General features: G+C 34.7%; 1 protein-coding gene across 4 annotated transcripts in view; it reads left to right on the forward strand.

Annotated features, from left to right (window-relative positions):
* The window catches only part of CNTN1 (contactin 1), a 382,939-nt gene that overhangs the window by 239,660 nt on the left and 126,174 nt on the right, over positions 1-17,105 (forward strand). For all 4 annotated transcript variants that reach the window (XM_054444281.2, XM_054444282.2, XM_063672631.1 and 1 more), the window contains exons 7-14: positions 1,260-1,466; positions 4,931-5,030; positions 5,167-5,348; positions 8,251-8,375; positions 9,043-9,160; positions 10,810-10,960; positions 15,061-15,188; positions 15,460-15,635. In XM_054444281.2, coding sequence (XP_054300256.1) covers positions 1,260-1,466; positions 4,931-5,030; positions 5,167-5,348; positions 8,251-8,375; positions 9,043-9,160; positions 10,810-10,960; positions 15,061-15,188; positions 15,460-15,635 — 1,187 coding nt within the window. The remainder of the gene's footprint in view (positions 1-1,259; positions 1,467-4,930; positions 5,031-5,166; positions 5,349-8,250; positions 8,376-9,042; positions 9,161-10,809; positions 10,961-15,060; positions 15,189-15,459; positions 15,636-17,105) is intronic.

The following is a 17,105-nucleotide window of genomic DNA, read 5'->3' on the forward strand; positions in this document are numbered from 1 at the left end:
TCAGCAAAAAGAAAACAAATTAAAAGAATTCAATTATTCACAGATATAAGTGCCTAGAAATATATGTTAACCATAATTCTCAGTTAGAGGCTAATTATGGTAGTCTAATTTTCTGCCTCTTTTTAACTGTATTGTTTCTTCAATAATAAATATATGCTGCTGCTTCTATAATTTAAAAAAAATCAATGTTGAAAACCAAAAGAATATCATCATATTCACTGCCTGTCTTGATGTTGTATTTTGCTGGAGAAAATTACATAGCTAAGCTAAATATAATGCCCAGGTTATTATTCCCAATTATGTGAAGCTTATATAATGTGCATCTCTTTTAGTTTTTCATAGTCATTGTGCTTTCACACTCTTTTTGAAAGCTTTGCTAGCCACGTTGAGTTCCCCAAAGCAAAATAGCTGTTTGTCATGATTATTCATCTTTAAGAGAAGCCTGAGTGCTGCAAGTTCTTGGTTTTTCACCATTTTACACCTAAAATCCTATCTAATCTGACCTAGAGAGATTCCCACTTACATTCGTCCCAGTAGAAATTGTCTTTATGTGATTAAGATGTTTTGAAGGGAATCATAATTTTTTGACCTAAAGGTATGCATTGCCCGTTGTCTCCTCTTGTGTATTTGTTGAATGACTCCTGGGGAGTCATTCATCAAAACAGAGAGGAAAGAAGGAATAGAAAATTGTAGGAAATGCAGCAAATTAAGGAGGAAATTCAGTTTTCCATTTAACTAGTTAGTGTGTTCAGCCAAAGGAATTTCATGTGGGTAAGAGTTACCATATGATACATCTCCTAATATTTAATTAAACCAGTACCATACTTTTCCCTGTTTCTGTGGTTTTCTCTTTTTAATGTGACCACAATAGGTTATGTAAGCTCATTTCTAACTCTACAATTTAAAATAGGTGTATGCACACACACACACACACACACACACACACACACACACACACAAAGATAAAGCAGTAATATGGTAAGTAATCTTAATTATATTTATAAAATGCAGCATGGCAGATTAATCATGGCTTTCGAGTTATCAGACGTGGATTCAAAATCCTATTTCTTCTTAATAGTCATGAAATTCTAAGCAAGTTATGTAACCTCTTCGAGTTTCACTTAGCCCATCAATGAAATGAAAGCAAGAATATAAGAGCCTTTATTAGATTAAGTGATAGGTTGTTACTAGCCTCTATTAAATCATGTAACAACTTTGGGAGAAGCACTGAATATTTAGAAAACAATATTTTCTCCTAGATGATCTTAGCTATCGCTGGCTTCTAAATGAATTTCCTGTATTTATCACAATGGATAAACGGCGATTTGTGTCTCAGACAAATGGCAATCTCTACATTGCAAATGTTGAGGCTTCTGACAAAGGCAATTATTCCTGCTTTGTTTCCAGTCCTTCTATTACAAAGAGCGTGTTCAGCAAATTCATCCCACTCATTCCAATACCTGAACGTAAGTATTTTATTTGTTACACTCTGTTTTTGCAAGGTTGTCTACATATGGTATACTTACCGTAATGAAAAGAAATATCCAGTGAAAACTAGCTGGCTTTTCAGGAAGGACAATATAAAAGGGGATGCACGTTGAAGGGGCCAAAGGCTTGGTCCTAAGCTTTTTGCGTTGAGAAGATTCAGCTAATAAAATTGCTGTAAGAAGGTTGAGTTCGGATGAGTTGCCTCTAGCTCGGGAAATACACAGGGGCCTGATACCTTAGTCCAGTTCTGGCGTATTGGTTACAGCGGAAATTACTGACATCTACTTTTTGTTTTGTGGCCATTCCTACTTCTTAGTAAGCTCATGAGGAAATCAAATGATTGGTAGATCAAAACAAACAATAGTAATTGTAGAATTTTTTTAAGTCATTTTGATTTTTTTGGTATTTTTAAGGAACTATTTATATGATAGAAATAAGTAAATAAATGGTCTTTTCTAATCTACATAATCAGCATGGGGTGCTACCCTGGTAGCACCATGGCAGATGACCACTGACAATCTGATTGGCCTTTCCCCAGGCTCCAATTGAACTGCTTCCCCTTTAAAAAGCACTCCTGCTTAAGAGAATCAAATCACAGTATACTTGCTTACTTTACATTATTTCTATCCAAGTCCTTCTGCTACATTAATATCAGCAAATTCAAGCTCATGAGAGCATACCAGCATCAGATTAACAGATTTAGGTTTGGCTCCTGCCTTTACCCCTAAGTACAGTGTGATGATGGGAAAAATGCCATAATACCATTGAGGTTCCATTTTTATTTTTCTCTGCAAGACAACACTCACATAATTGGTATTCAAAAAATACTGTTGACTTTCTGGCTCATTTTTCTTTTCTCAGTTTTAAGAGATAATCTCACTCCCTACTTCACAGACTGAAAAGGAGCCATCATGTAAAAATTCTCTTGATTTTCTTTCTACTCTTCCCCAGAAATATACTTGCAGTTCAGCACGTCTATTTATTTTCTTACTTTTTGTCTCCATAGCAGAAATATTTCTCCCCTCGCTCAAGCTAGGTTCTCCAGTTGTTCTGGTTCACATTCCATTTGTTCCAATTAGAAACTTCACTACAACACTTATTTTCTTCTTTCCTGAATCTTCAGATTCTACTCTACCTCATTATCTCTGCATATTCTCTTGTATTCAATGCAATTTTGAATTATTATGAATTCCTATTTGCTAAATCCAAAGGACACTTTGAAGTCCTTATTCTGTTTGAACTTTGACACTGCCTCTTCTGCCTTTCATGAACTTTTCTTTCTTCACTTAATTTCCTGAACTCTTCATCTCCCTTCTGCCTCTGACAAATTTCATAGAATATTCTTCACAAAATATTCTTCCTTCTTATATTTTTCTCTAATCTTTTCCTAGGTATTCTCACCCACTTACACATTTTCAACAGTATACCTTTGCAAGAAACTTCAAGTTCACATCTCTGAAACTTTTCTTGTGTTTAGATCTCAATTCTTCCTATATCCTGGATGTGTCCCCCAGAAAGCTCTCAAAGATGTTAAGCTCGAAGTGCCACAAATACACGTTACTTCTCTCCAAAACCTTCTCCTTTTCTTTAGCTTATTTAGCAATACAATTTTATTTCTAATAACTCAAGGTAGCATTATTTATTATCAAATCCCAACTTCCTCTGATCTTCAGGACAGCTAACCCAGTGGTTCTTAATTAGTAGGTAAGCACCTGGGGAGTTTTGGGAATAATGCAGGACCCAGAGATACTGGTTCAGCAGGCCTGGAATGTGACCCAGGAATCCACAAGTTGAACCAGTATCCTAGGTGATTCTGATGATTGAGCCTTTAATCTACACCTTGAGAAACATTGATCCAAGGAGCCGTCCTGTTGATTCTGCCTCTAAAATACAATTTATATTTACTGTTTCCTTTCTGTTTTCACTGTAACTATGCCCTAGTGTTGGCCCTCACCTGTTTTGCCTGAAGTATTGAAACAGCCTTTTTTGGACCTCTGAGACTGTCTTCTATATTTCTCCTCTCCATGCTCCATCCTTTAAAAATGCCAACAAGGTCTTCTACTTAAACCAAAGATAAGATCCATGTTACTTCTCCTACCAAGTCCCAATGGTAGTTACCTGATACGAGTTGGCTGTGTCCTCACCCCAATCTCACCTCGAACTGTAATAATCTTCACTTGTCAAGGGTGGGGCCAGGTGGAGATAATTGAATCATGGGGGGCTGTCTCCCCCATACTGTTCTTGTGGTAAGGAATAAGTCTCATGAGATCTGATGGTTGTATAAAGGGGAGTTCCCCTGCACATGCTGTCTCTTGCCCACCGCCATGTAAGATTTCCCTTTGCTCTTCCTTAATCTTCCACCACAATTATGAGGCCTACCCAGTTATGCGGAACTGTGAGTCAATTAAATCTCTTTCCTTTATAAATTACCTAGTTTCAGATATGTCTTTATTAGCAGCATGAGAACAGAGTAATACGTTACCTATTGAGAAAATTTGTCTCAAAATCTTTAATATTATTTTTTCAGTCCTTCTAGATTGTGGGTTCAAGCTCATATACTTCAGCATCATTTGAGTTCCTAGACCTTTTAAAATTCCTTGCACACTCCTGGAGCTTTGTCGTAATATGCTGTTTGCTCAACCTAAACTGGTCCAATTTAAATGCCATATTTGCCTCAGAGTCCTATAGCCCTTACCTACTTCTAACTACCCTCCTCATCAGTCACTCTTTCGAAGTACCCATTTTGATTTGGCTTATATATCATTATTTATTTATTTGTCTCTTCAGCATTTTACAGTGTGAGGTACACACTCAATTTGTGATCCTAAACAATGCCTTTCACCTTTCTGAGCCTGATTTTTTCTGTAAGCCTGAAGGATTAATACATCTTTCAGGACTGATGTGCTAAATAAATGAAATAAAGTGTCTAGTTTGAAGAGCGCTGTGTTGTCTGAATAAATGTTTTCCTTCCTTCCCTCTCTCCTCACCTTTTCAATTTGTTTCCCTTTGCCTTTATCTCTGTGGGCATGTCTTCTTTTCTCCTTAGTTTCTTGCCTTGCATCTTTCTTTTCTACTCTCTTCTCCTTCCTCTCTTTCCTTCTCCCTCATTTTCTTTCTCTGCCTTTCTGAGTTCCATGCAGCACTGATCACAATGTTTGACAGATATCTGTTGCTCACTAAAGACAGGAATTTTTTTATTAAATTGAGTCACAATGGTTATGCAGCTGTCAGAACGAGCCAATATTATTGAAAATACTGAGAAGTTAAACTATATTCATACTGTGCATAAACAAACAAGTCTATCCATTATGATATGACCTGTACCTGTACAGAGAAAAGCTTCCATGTTGGAGCAGCTCTAATCCTATAGAATTACCGTGTTTAAGAATAACTACTATTGTGCCTAATAATTAGTGGATATTTGTGTTTCTCTTAATATTAGGAACAACAAAACCATATCCTGCTGATATTGTAGTTCAGTTCAAGGATGTATATGCATTGATGGGCCAAAATGTGACCTTAGAATGTTTTGCACTTGGAAAGTAAGTATACTGACACTTTTATTAATATATATAGAAATAGCACCATTTTAGGAAATAAATAATTGTTTAGCTATAAACATAGAGTAATTGTCTTTTAAGTGTGTGAAACTTTAGCACTTTTATCTTCTATTTAAAGTCCTGTTCCGGATATCCGATGGCGGAAGGTTCTAGAACCAATGCCAAGCACTGCTGAGATTAGCACCTCTGGGGCTGTTCTTAAGATCTTCAATATTCAGCTAGAAGATGAAGGCATCTATGAATGTGAGGCTGAGAACATTAGAGGAAAGGATAAACATCAAGCAAGAATTTATGTTCAAGGTAGATACATTATTTTAATTTTGTATAAATTTCATCAATATCTTATTTAGAGCCATTTCCATACATGAAAAACTACTATATAATGATTAATAGTTTTAAAAACAGTGATGCATGTCACATCATGGAGAAAGATTAAATATTTCTCATATGTCTAATGAAGTCACAACTATGAGTTATAGAAGTTACGAACTTATTACCAATTGAACCATAGGTAATAGCAATGGATTGATAGAAGTGTTATTGGTAATTTTCAGAATATACACTTAATATAGTTTGTTTACTCATTTTATCACTGTCTTTTTTCAGTATCTTTTTATTTATAGAAGAAGCTATGTGTTATGACTTAGTTTAAGTCAGTGGTTTGCAAACTTAAGCATGCATCAAAATCACATGGAGGGCTTATTAAACCACAGATTGCTGGGCCAAACTCTCAGAATTTTTTATTCAGAGGTCGGTTAGGGGCTCATGAATTTGTATTTTTAACAAATTCCCAAAGGATGCTGATAATATTGGTGCTGGAATCACACTTTGAGAACCATTGGTCTAAGGAATCATTTTTTTTTTTTTTGACACAATTATCTTGGCACAAGCCTTTGATTTTCACACATTAAAATAAACTTATATTTGGGAAGAGAGATTTTTTTTCAGGCCACACTGGAAACTTTCCAGACTGACATAATCTCTATAATGTTCCACAACATGAACCTTGCAGGTCACAAGTGAATAAACATCGAGGGCTTCCACAAGATTATTCGTTTTTAACTCTGGCTACTGTCCCATTTCACTTTCTCCTGTCTCTCCCAAAAAGGAATAAAAAATTTGACAGATTCACCCATACTCTCTAAAAGTGTTGTCTCCATCTCCAGTTTTTCTTCTCTCTTAAATGCACTCCAACATGATTTGCATCTCTGCCTCTCCACAGAAACCTTTCTTTTCATGACCACAGACTTCCATATTGCTAAAGCTAATGATCAATTCTCAGTTGTGCTCTGTTTGATCTAACAGCAGTGGTTGCCTCAGTTGGTCCCTCCCTTCTTCATGATTCACTTTCTGTGCTTCGTGTCTGCAACCCACTTTGTTATTAATTTCCTTGTATAATCTTTCATTCTCCATTGCCTTTCAACTCCATACTTTTCTAACATTGGTAGATCAGGGTTCCATCTGTGAACCCCATCTCCATTTCAGTCACTCCCTTTATGATCCCACTCGTGATCGTGGCTTTAGACACACTCTGTACCCTGAATGCTCTAACCCAAACATTTACCCTGAACTTCAGACTTGTATGTCCAATGCCACAGTAATGTTAATGCGATACATATCAAGTGTGCATGAAATGGCCTCCTAAAAGGAAGAAAATACTAGGTAAGATCCTTTAAACTTTTGAAATAAATCCACCACTTTCACTAGGTTTCTAAAGCTTATAGACCTGTTTTTATTCAACATATTAAGAAAACTACACTCCAGGTTCTCAACAGAGTAGAATTTGGAACTGTCTAATATCTAAAGCCTTAGAAGAACCAAGGTGACAGAGCACATATTTACAGAAGGTAATTTAAGAGAAATATTATTTATTCTTTACTAATGTAGCATACTAAATATTATCTTTAGGTCTGATCACATCACTAGAAGATTACATAATTAAGCCATATATAGAATGTGTCAAGCCAATTCAATTATTCATTACATGATGTAATAGCAAATGTCTGTGTTGTCTTTGTGAGGCCAAGACAGGAAGGGTGCTGATATTCCTGTATTATGTATTGCTAAGATTGTATACAAAATAAAACCTTTCTCCATTACAATGAACATATCCACCAATAGTTTAAAAAATATCTCCCTATGTTACAAATATAATGATGAGTGAAAACATGTACTAAATAAGATTATATGTGCTTTAAAATATACAGGTGTACATATGACTACATGTATAATGTATACATTATAATGTATAATGTTGATGGTATTTGGTGAGATAAAAATGTTTTCTAGTTTTTAAATTTCTAGTATTTTATTACTTGTTAAATGTTTTTTATAAGATGCATATATTGCTTTTGCCATAAAATTAACACAAGTTCCCAGTTTCAAAGAAAATTAAATATTATTCTCCACTCAGGATTCTTTTTTCCTACTTCCTTTTTATTTTATATTATTTATCTGCATTTATTTTGACTAGATAACTGAAATAATCAAAAAGACTGTCAAATTGTTTATTTGCTTGTTCCCTAGAAATATTTTTTTCTTTGGAAAATTTTTAGCATTTTCTCATTTTTATGGCTGTTTCTTTAGCTATCAAGTAGATGAGACTAAAGAATGAGACTGAGATCAATTTTACCAATGCATGGATTTCACCAATCATGGCTACTGTATATAGTTTCTAATATGGAAAGAGTATATTTAGGTGTCCAAGTCATTTTTCTAGCACCAAAGTAAGATGTTACAGTGGCCACTAGCTGAAAGTTCCATCAAAATGAAGATAATGTATACCTGAGAGAGTGGGAAAAAAATCTGAGTCTTTATCCAAAATGTTAAGAGATGGTGTCATATTGAATTGAGATGTAATTCTTTAAAACCTCAATTATCATTTTGACAGACTTGAAAGGTTTATGTTATGAGCAGAAAAAAATCAGTTATTTTAGTAATAATTATAACTCAGCTTTTCAACAAAACATGATTTACAAATGGAAAAATAATGGCCGAGTTATAGTTACCTCCTGCTGTAATAATACAGGATTTGCATAGGTTAAACCTATGCAAAGACAAGGCCTATTACTGAATTCAGGATACCTACACTATTTGATGTATTCTGCAGAATTAGGTTAACTAAATGTAATATTTATACTCTGGCGATTGTGACGGATCTTGAGACTTTCAGTTAACATGTACAATATTCCTTACTTTTTAGCATTCCCTGAGTGGGTAGAACACATCAATGACACAGAGGTGGACATAGGCAGTGATCTCTACTGGCCTTGTGTGGCCACAGGAAAGCCCATCCCTACAATCCGATGGTTGAAAAATGGATATGCGGTATGTATGTTCAAGTGCTTTGCTGTTCCTGAGTCCCTGTTCAAGCAGTGTTTCAGGGTAGTCCTGGGATAAATTTAGCAGGAGAGACAATAGAGAAAGGGTACTTGGGCCCTGAAATATAAAAGCTTCCTAAAAAAGACAAACAAAAACTGAACATAAAGTATCTTCTTTCAGTTTAAACAACTTTCTGTAATCTTACTCTACCTTCTCTCTCTCTCTCTCCTTATTTTTTCCTTTGTTCCACTTTTCCACCCTCTTCCTACTCATCCATCTCCAATACCTGATATTGTCCTCTTTTTCTTGCCACTATTTTCCTGTACCCCACAGAGACAGAGGTAAGAGTGAAGCTCTAAGTCCTACCTTTGGCCCTGGGGACAAGTAGCAGCAGTGGGATTCTTCTCTACCTTCCCACTGTAATCTCCCAGCTGGTCCAAGAGGGGAAAAGGTGGACTCTCAGCTCTGTGGGATGAATAGAACAAGAACCTTTGGGCATGGTAAGTGGGTTTTCCTTTCCCATGCCATGAAAATCCCACTCAGTTCATCTTAGATAACAGTGGGGGCAGATGAACATAATGTATCTAAATTAAAAGACAACAAAACCCAGACCTAAGTGAAAGTATTTCTATTAAAGTTCATTGAGAATATGTTTCAATTTTATTCTTTTCAGTATCATAAAGGGGAATTAAGACTGTATGACGTGACTTTTGAAAATGCTGGAATGTATCAGTGCATAGCTGAAAACACATATGGAGCCATTTATGCAAATGCTGAGTTGAAGATCTTGGGTCAGTATCATTTCTAATTTCTGTTAAACATTGTTAAAGCAATATGTCATATCACACAAAATGTTTGTTGAGCCTACACAAAATACCCAGTACTGTGTTAGGTGTACAACATAGGTTGGTTGCTTACTGATTTATTTATTGCCAATTATCATAATTCAGACTAATGAAACAATGGAATAGAATGAATCTTTGCCACAAAAAAAGTCTTCTTCAGAGCATCAGCAGCAGTGGCCATACCTAGGAGCACAATAGAAGTGCAGAATCCCAGGCTCACCCCAGACCTACTGAATGGACACTTTAAAAAGATCCCCAGATGATTTTAATACAAAGATAATTTTGAGAATGACCAGACCAGAGGATGAAGAGTCAAAACCCAGATGAAGATATGCTTAGGCCTAGAAAAGCCTCCAGAAAGTACATAGTTATGGATGATTGTAATGTGTTGAAACATATAGATGAAATCTGCTTGGAGTCTGCCAAGGGAAGAGGAGAGTGAGCAGTGGATTAAATGTGGGGATGCTGAGGAAAGTCAGAGCATGTCATCAATGGAGTAACCTTTTTTAAGACTCTATATTCTGTTCTGATAATTATTGCTCTGTACTTGGAGGTAACAATGAACTACAAATGATCATGTACTCCTTAATTAGTTGATTAGATCCATTATTCCCATAGCTGTTTATAGATAGGTCCTGAAAGCAGGACTCCGATTATTTTGGCATTTTGCAGAGTGTTTGCATACAGATGATGCTCAGTAGTTGTATAAAGAAGGAGAGACTGCATTGTTTAATGAAAAGTACATGCTTTGGAAACAGAAGGACCTAGATTCAAATGTGACTCTCACTTATTACTACCTGTGGCACCTTTGCCGAATTAGATAATCCTAATAGATTTCAATTTTCTCATTTATAAACTGGGAATAGTTCATTCAACATGTGGTTTAGAGGATTGACTAGGACCATATGTCAGTGTGTATAATGCTGGTCAATTTTTTCCAGGCTTTCACTTTACTTTCCTTGTGGAATTGAGTCAAAGCAACTGAATTCAGTGTTAATTTTAAGGTAAATGTGTATAAAACATTTGATTGAAATTAAAGTTATTTATTTATTGAGACAGGGTCTCACAGTGTTGCCCAGCCTGCAGTGCAGTGAGGCGATCACGGCTCACTGCAGCCTTGAACTTCTAGGTTCAGGTGATCCTCCACCTTAGCCTCCTGGATAGCTGGGACTACAGGCATGCACCAACATGCCCAGCTAATTTTTTTGTATTTTAGGTAGAGATGGAGTTTTGCCGTGTTACCCAGTCTGCTCTCAAACTCCTGGGTAAGCCATCTGCCCACCTCAGCCTCTGAAACTGCTGGGATTATAGGTGTGAGCCACCCATGCCTGGATTCTAATTAAAGTTTCTAATAATCAATTCAGTTATCATCAAGAATTGTACATTTGAATTGGGTGAATTTTATAAGTCAAATTTATTAAATAAAAGTTACAAAGCATTAGGTTTAGAATGCCTATTGGTGACAGCTGATCATGTTTACTGAGATTAATCCTTTCTATTAACTATTAAAGGAGAATAAAAGATTCTACAACACAGAAGCAATGTTTAGGCTTTACAAACAGAAAGAGAAAAATAACAATTTGTTTTCTTTTTAGCGTTGGCTCCAACTTTTGAAATGAATCCTATGAAGAAAAAGATCCTGGCCGCTAAAGGTGGAAGGGTGATAATTGAATGCAAACCTAAAGCTGCACCGAAACCAAAGTTTTCATGGAGTAAAGGGACAGAGTGGCTTGTCAATAGTAGCAGGTCAGTGCTGAAACTAGAAATCCAATTGCAAAATCTGTTTGAAAAAGTTTATTTTATAAAAGACTTGTTTATATGTTAATAATGAAAATGTTTTTTGCTCTGAATTTTTTTTTTTTCCACAGAAGATCCTGTAGTTCTAAGATGGAAAGAAATACCTATCCCCGTCAGTATCTATTATAATGAAGGTTCAATTAACAGGACTCTATAATGTATAAGGAATTTAGAAAATTGAAGCTCAGAGGTGTTTTTTTGTTGTCTTGTTGTTATAAATTGCCCAGTGTCACACAGCTAATAAACAATGGGAAATAAGATCTCTCTAACATATTTTTCCCCCAGTATAGGCATCTATATCCATTCATATTCAACTGAATTTTGTGCAGTTAGCCTATTAAATATTTTTGTAGAAAAATAAAAAGGTGATTTCAAAGTGCAAATAATCTCTTCCTATCTCAAAATGAACAAGATGTTATCATCATCTTCCTTATAAGTGGACCATCTACCAATGTTTTGGTGGTTTGGGGACAAAATGAAAAAGCAGCATACAACTTATATAGATTATTTGTATAAAAGCCACACTGAATAGTTTATATGTTTCCTAGAAGAAGTAATATTGAGTGCAAAAATTATGAGGAGGAGAAAGCCAGGATGGGAAATGGGGGGGATGGGATGCGGGGGTTGGCTTGAGGGTGTATGTGAGGGTGTATGTGAGGGTGTATGTGAATGTGAGGGCAGCATGCACAAAGGCCCTACGGTGAGGAGTTTAGAATGTGTAAGAAATTGCAGAAACTGAAATCAGTGTGATTTGTCTTTAGAGGAAAATGGAGGAGACTTTTAAGAGATGAGACATAGTAAGCCAGATCATAAATGACAAAGTTTTCTATGCTAAGGGGCTTGGGCTTCATCTAAGAGTAATATAAATCTGTTTAAAGTCTTAAACAAGGGAGGACAAGGATCACTTTTGTCATTTGAAAGACTATTATTACTCACGTGTAGAAAATACATTATTTTCTTCACAGTAACCCAATAAAGTAACATGGGAATTATCATCCATATTTTGATGTGTCTAAAGCTTGGTAAAGTTAAAGTGACCTTCTGAAAAAATATATTCATGCTATCTAAACTAGAACTTGAAGTTGTAAAACATTGATATAAATTGAGAATATGCCAACACAGCCCTCTTATTAGGATGAGCACAGGCACGGCTGTTTATGGAATGGGGCAAGAGGGCAGGGACATCAGGGGCTTCCCTGAACACATTGACTTTTAAAATTAATATGTTTGACCTCAGGGTTGTTAAGATTTTAACAAAATGATACTACAAGGAGTGTTAAAGGAAAAGTCCATTTGTTCAATTTGCTGCTGAAACATTAACGGTCAGACAATGAGCAATGCAGAGACCATGATCAAAGGGCAGCTACATGTGTAGGTGCTTACTCCTTCCACAGCCTAGAGCAGGGCATTCCCCATTGGACAAACGATTAGTTCTCCTCCGTGATAATAAAATCTTTTTCTGATTCTGATAAAGACCCATGTCATGGACCTCTTCAACCAAGGATTTCCCAGAACTATGTTTCATGGACTTGTTTTTCCTAAATATCAATATGTGTTCAAAAAAAGAAGAGAAAGGTCTAGCTCCTGAAATTTTATAATTTTGATTGTGTTATGATATTTTTAAAGCCTTTGAAATCAAATTGAATTATTTCCTTGATGAAAGAGTCTATAAATCTAATTTTTACTTAGTACTTTAACCCATTACTATCTCAGCGTAAATACCATTTGATAGTAGATATAGTATTCATATGCAAATATATTTGAATTATAAAATAAGATGTCTAAAAAGCTAAACAAAAAAATTTTGGTGTCTATTTTGAAAAAGAATACCCAAGGACTAACTAAATATTGGTCTTTAAGCATACAAATAATCTTATTCTTCTGAATATAATTATAAAAACCATTTCCACGTAACTAAGTTATTTCTGTATCTGGTTAGTGCCTGAAGAGTGGTTTATATGATATTTGGGAGAAGCTACGTATCTTGATAAATAGTAATTAGGTTCTCATTTTATGATTTTATTTTTGGCTCAAATGATATATTTTCTGCAGCAGAATTTCTTTGTAATTAGCAGAATTTAGTTAGTTGCTAATTTAAATTAAATGGATTGCTGTTAGCTCTAAGGTCACTTTTATTTAAACCACTTACAGGAAGGGATCTTCATTAGTCTTTTCTACTCCAGAGGTTATTCTGGAGTAATTTTGGCAACAATAAGTGACCAATTGGTTAAAAACCAGATTGTTCCTAGTTTGTCTGACAGCTGATCTATATCATAGTATCTGGGAATAAGGATAAGATCTTGAGAGTTTAGTCTATATTACTTTAAGAATAAGGAGAATTATTACAAAAAAATGAGGTTTTCTAAATATTTTTATTAAAAAGTAATTTTAATCTCAAGGGCAAAGTACCTGAAAGTATAAATGAGATGAATGACACATGGAATTATGTATACCCTTTAAAGATGGTAAAAGATCCATTGAAAACTGACGTAAGCTAAAAATATTAGCGTGATTTAAGAAAGAATCATCCTTGTTTTTTCCACTGCTACTTCATTATAATTTTTGTTGTGTTTCTTGAAAAATAATTAAATGAGAGGGATGTGGGAACTTGGCTGAGGAATTATACTAGAGCGTAGTGAGAAAAAGTGTGACCCATTAATATTGGTACTGTGTTAATATGTGTCCTCCAAGAAGCTGACGCCAGGAAGATTAGCTGTGTAAGAAATTAATTAATGGCAATGCATGGGAGGGAAAATAGAGAGGAAGCTGGTGGAGGCTTGGAAAAGTATTTTACTGAGATACAAGTCTGATCCCAGATGAAGGACAGAGGGAAGGAAGGAAAAAAGATTGTGTTGAAATGACTTGGACTGCACTGCACTTCTAAGAGAGTATCCCATGCCACTGGAGAGTCTTCCAGTCAAAAATGCATATCAGAGGAGTTTGCTGTCTTCCAGGAGCAGGCCTGGTTTAAAATTCCTCCCATGATCAGTCATTGGCTGAGAACAGCCTGTGGAATGTGTGGCTTTGAATAAACACAGTGATGGATTTCTGAGTACAGCGTCTGGGACAGAGAATAAATTACACTCCTCAGAGTTGGAGACAGGCATATTCTCAGAGCTTCCATGATCTTAAATAATTACTTTTATCATTATATTATTTTGATACTTCATTTCTCCTTCAACAACAAAAAGTATTCTGAAATGAGCTTCAAGTCAGGACTGGATTGTTTAAGAAAGGAAAGGAAATCCTGGACTATAATGTTAGTGGAAATTTTGTTATTTTCTTATATGAAGATTTTTATCAGTAAGGTAGATAGTTTTGTTTCTTTTATCAGACTTTGCCCTTAAAATGGATATATGTTTGCATGTTTTGTGCAAACTTTCAAAGACAATTTAGTTTTGAAAATAATCTATTTGAAGAAAGGAAAAAATCCAATGACAGGCAATTCAATATTTAATCTAAGTGTGAGTTTCTATACAATAAAACTTAGTGAGTTTTTAGTCTCCATCCACTGGGGAAGAGGCTGACAGGCAGGGAAATATGTGTAGTATGAAAGACTTAGTTTCTGTTCAAAGAAGAATTTCCTAAATATTAATTTGTTCCAGAAGTTGTTACTAAGGAGGTTTTAAAATATTTTTTAAAGTTTCTAAAAATAAAATATGTTTATATTTCTCTGTAGCCATGGAAATGGCAATCTGTCCTCACCTCCTAGTCTGAATTGAAGTCCTGAGGTTACATTTCTGGGAGACCTGGGCTCATTTCTTTCAGGCCTATGACTGATTTCAGCCTGTCCCATAGTGGAAGGTCAGTTAGAAGGCTACGGCAATGGTTCAAGAAAAAGATGAAAGTGGATTTCCAAAACAAAATGTCAGTGATGAGAAAAAATATTATAACTAAATGCTATAATTTTTCAACTTACAAAAATGTCTGTGGTCGTATGATTTATATAGAATGTAATAATTGAAAAATATTAGTGTTTGTAATCTAAGACATAATAATGTATTTTACTAAATCAGGTTTGTGAATTATATATATTTTTATTTCACTAGAATACTCATTTGGGAAGATGGTAGCTTGGAAATCAATAACATTACAAGGAATGATGGAGGTATCTATACATGCTTTGCAGAAAATAACAGAGGGAAAGCTAATAGCACTGGAACCCTTGTTATCACAGGTAAGTTAATGTTTGAGGGTGCTTAATTTCTAATGTATTAAAAAAACATGATTCAGCACTAAGCATCTAAACAGTCAATGTATTTGTAAGTTTCTTCATCAAAAGAATTTCAGGCAAGTTTCTTGCTTGATGATATTGTTCTTGGAATTTGGATGTGAAAACATCTTATTATTTTGCACAAATAAAAATATATTGGTTATTATTTTAATATACCAGATAATATGGTGTCTTATATCTTCTTGAATTGTGCTTTACTTTTAAAAATATATAGATCCTACGCGAATTATATTGGCCCCAATTAATGCCGATATCACAGTTGGAGAAAACGCCACCATGCAGTGCGCTGCGTCGTTTGATCCTGCCTTGGATCTCACATTTGTTTGGTCCTTCAATGGCTATGTGATCGATTTTAACAAAGAGAATATTCATTACCAGAGGAATTTTATGGTATGTGTTTTAAGTTTCATCTTATTAACACCCCAGTGATTCCATGTGTCTGCACTGAAAGTTCTATTACTATAATCACATTTTATATCATCTTTGTTTTTCATGAGACCAAAAAGCAGGCAAAAAAGCTTTTTGTGGTTCTCCTTATATTAACTGTTGTACTGCTAAATCCTTCTAAAATGGCTAGCCCTGAGGATTTTGGTAGAAATATTAATCAATTAATATTAATTGGGCTTTAGGTATGATCTCCCCCTTAATTTTAATACAATTGATGTGTATTATGTCAGTATATATGTGCCCTTGGTTCTAATGCCTTCCTTTTTACTTTAAATGAAGGGCATAGAACTTAATCTTTGTTATAATGATGACCTTAAAGCATTTATGTTATGCTTTAAGAGTAAGAAAGAGACAAAATTATATATGTTGGAGAATGTGGAGAATTAGTTTATGTGATTTAAAGAGGGTTAAATGGCTATATTTTAAGAATTGAAAAGTGTTACATTCTACAAGTCCTATAGTTAAACATAGTGATATAAAGAGTCAAGGTGTAGAAAGAAATAAAATAGAGGGATAAGATTGGGAAGTAATGCAGGCAAAACAACTTGTATAGGAACATCGCTGGTGTCTTGGTAGGCTGTCTAGGTTACAGTGTATTTAAAAAGTAAATTAATCACTGGCCCTACCAGCCTCTTCTTTAGAAAAGCAAACATTTGGAAGACTAAGGACATATTTAGAACATAGGCATAATTAAGAAAACTTTTATCTTAGAAGTCAGTTATTCATATAAAAAAAGAAGCACAAATGAACTCAGTAGGACATTTAAGATTGTTTAAGTCCCATAAAATCTGAAGATTGATATGTACACATTATTATATTATGCTTTCATATTGTCCAGCTATGTTTTTAGCTTTAGAAGAGTTTTAATTTAACTGATCTAGCTACAACTGTACACCTCTAGTAAACATACCAATCCTCTTTCAGTTTCTGAACCAAAATTATACTTTAAAGAATAACAATTGAGAATTGGCAGAGAACTGTAAATTTTGTATTTTGACATTATACCATGTAATATATTTTCCTGATACATCTGAAACTATTTTGCACATGCCCAAAATTAGTCAAATTGGCACCAAAATCTCCAATACTTTATTTAAATTGTATTTTATTTTGCAAGAAAAGTAAATACAACTCGGTTTTTACTCATTTTAAGGGAAAAAAGTAAGCTAAACAGGGATCTTACTTTCTCAAAAAGTAGGCTTCTGAATTTGAAAGAATTATCTTCGGTGTTATAAATTGAATAATTTCAAAAGTAAAGTCTAGAAGTTCCACAACCATAGTTTATAAAGTAGTAACTAATAGCTGCAATGAAGTCTATGTAAATAAATTTGCAGACAAAAATTGCCCTAAACTGAAACTTCATTTTTAGAGCTTATTTATATTCTTTAAAATACTAGTTACATTGTGCTGGTA

The sequence above is a fragment of the Pongo pygmaeus genome, chromosome 10, assembly GCF_028885625.2.
Source record: "Pongo pygmaeus isolate AG05252 chromosome 10, NHGRI_mPonPyg2-v2.0_pri, whole genome shotgun sequence".
Lineage (NCBI taxonomy): Eukaryota > Metazoa > Chordata > Mammalia > Primates > Hominidae > Pongo > Pongo pygmaeus.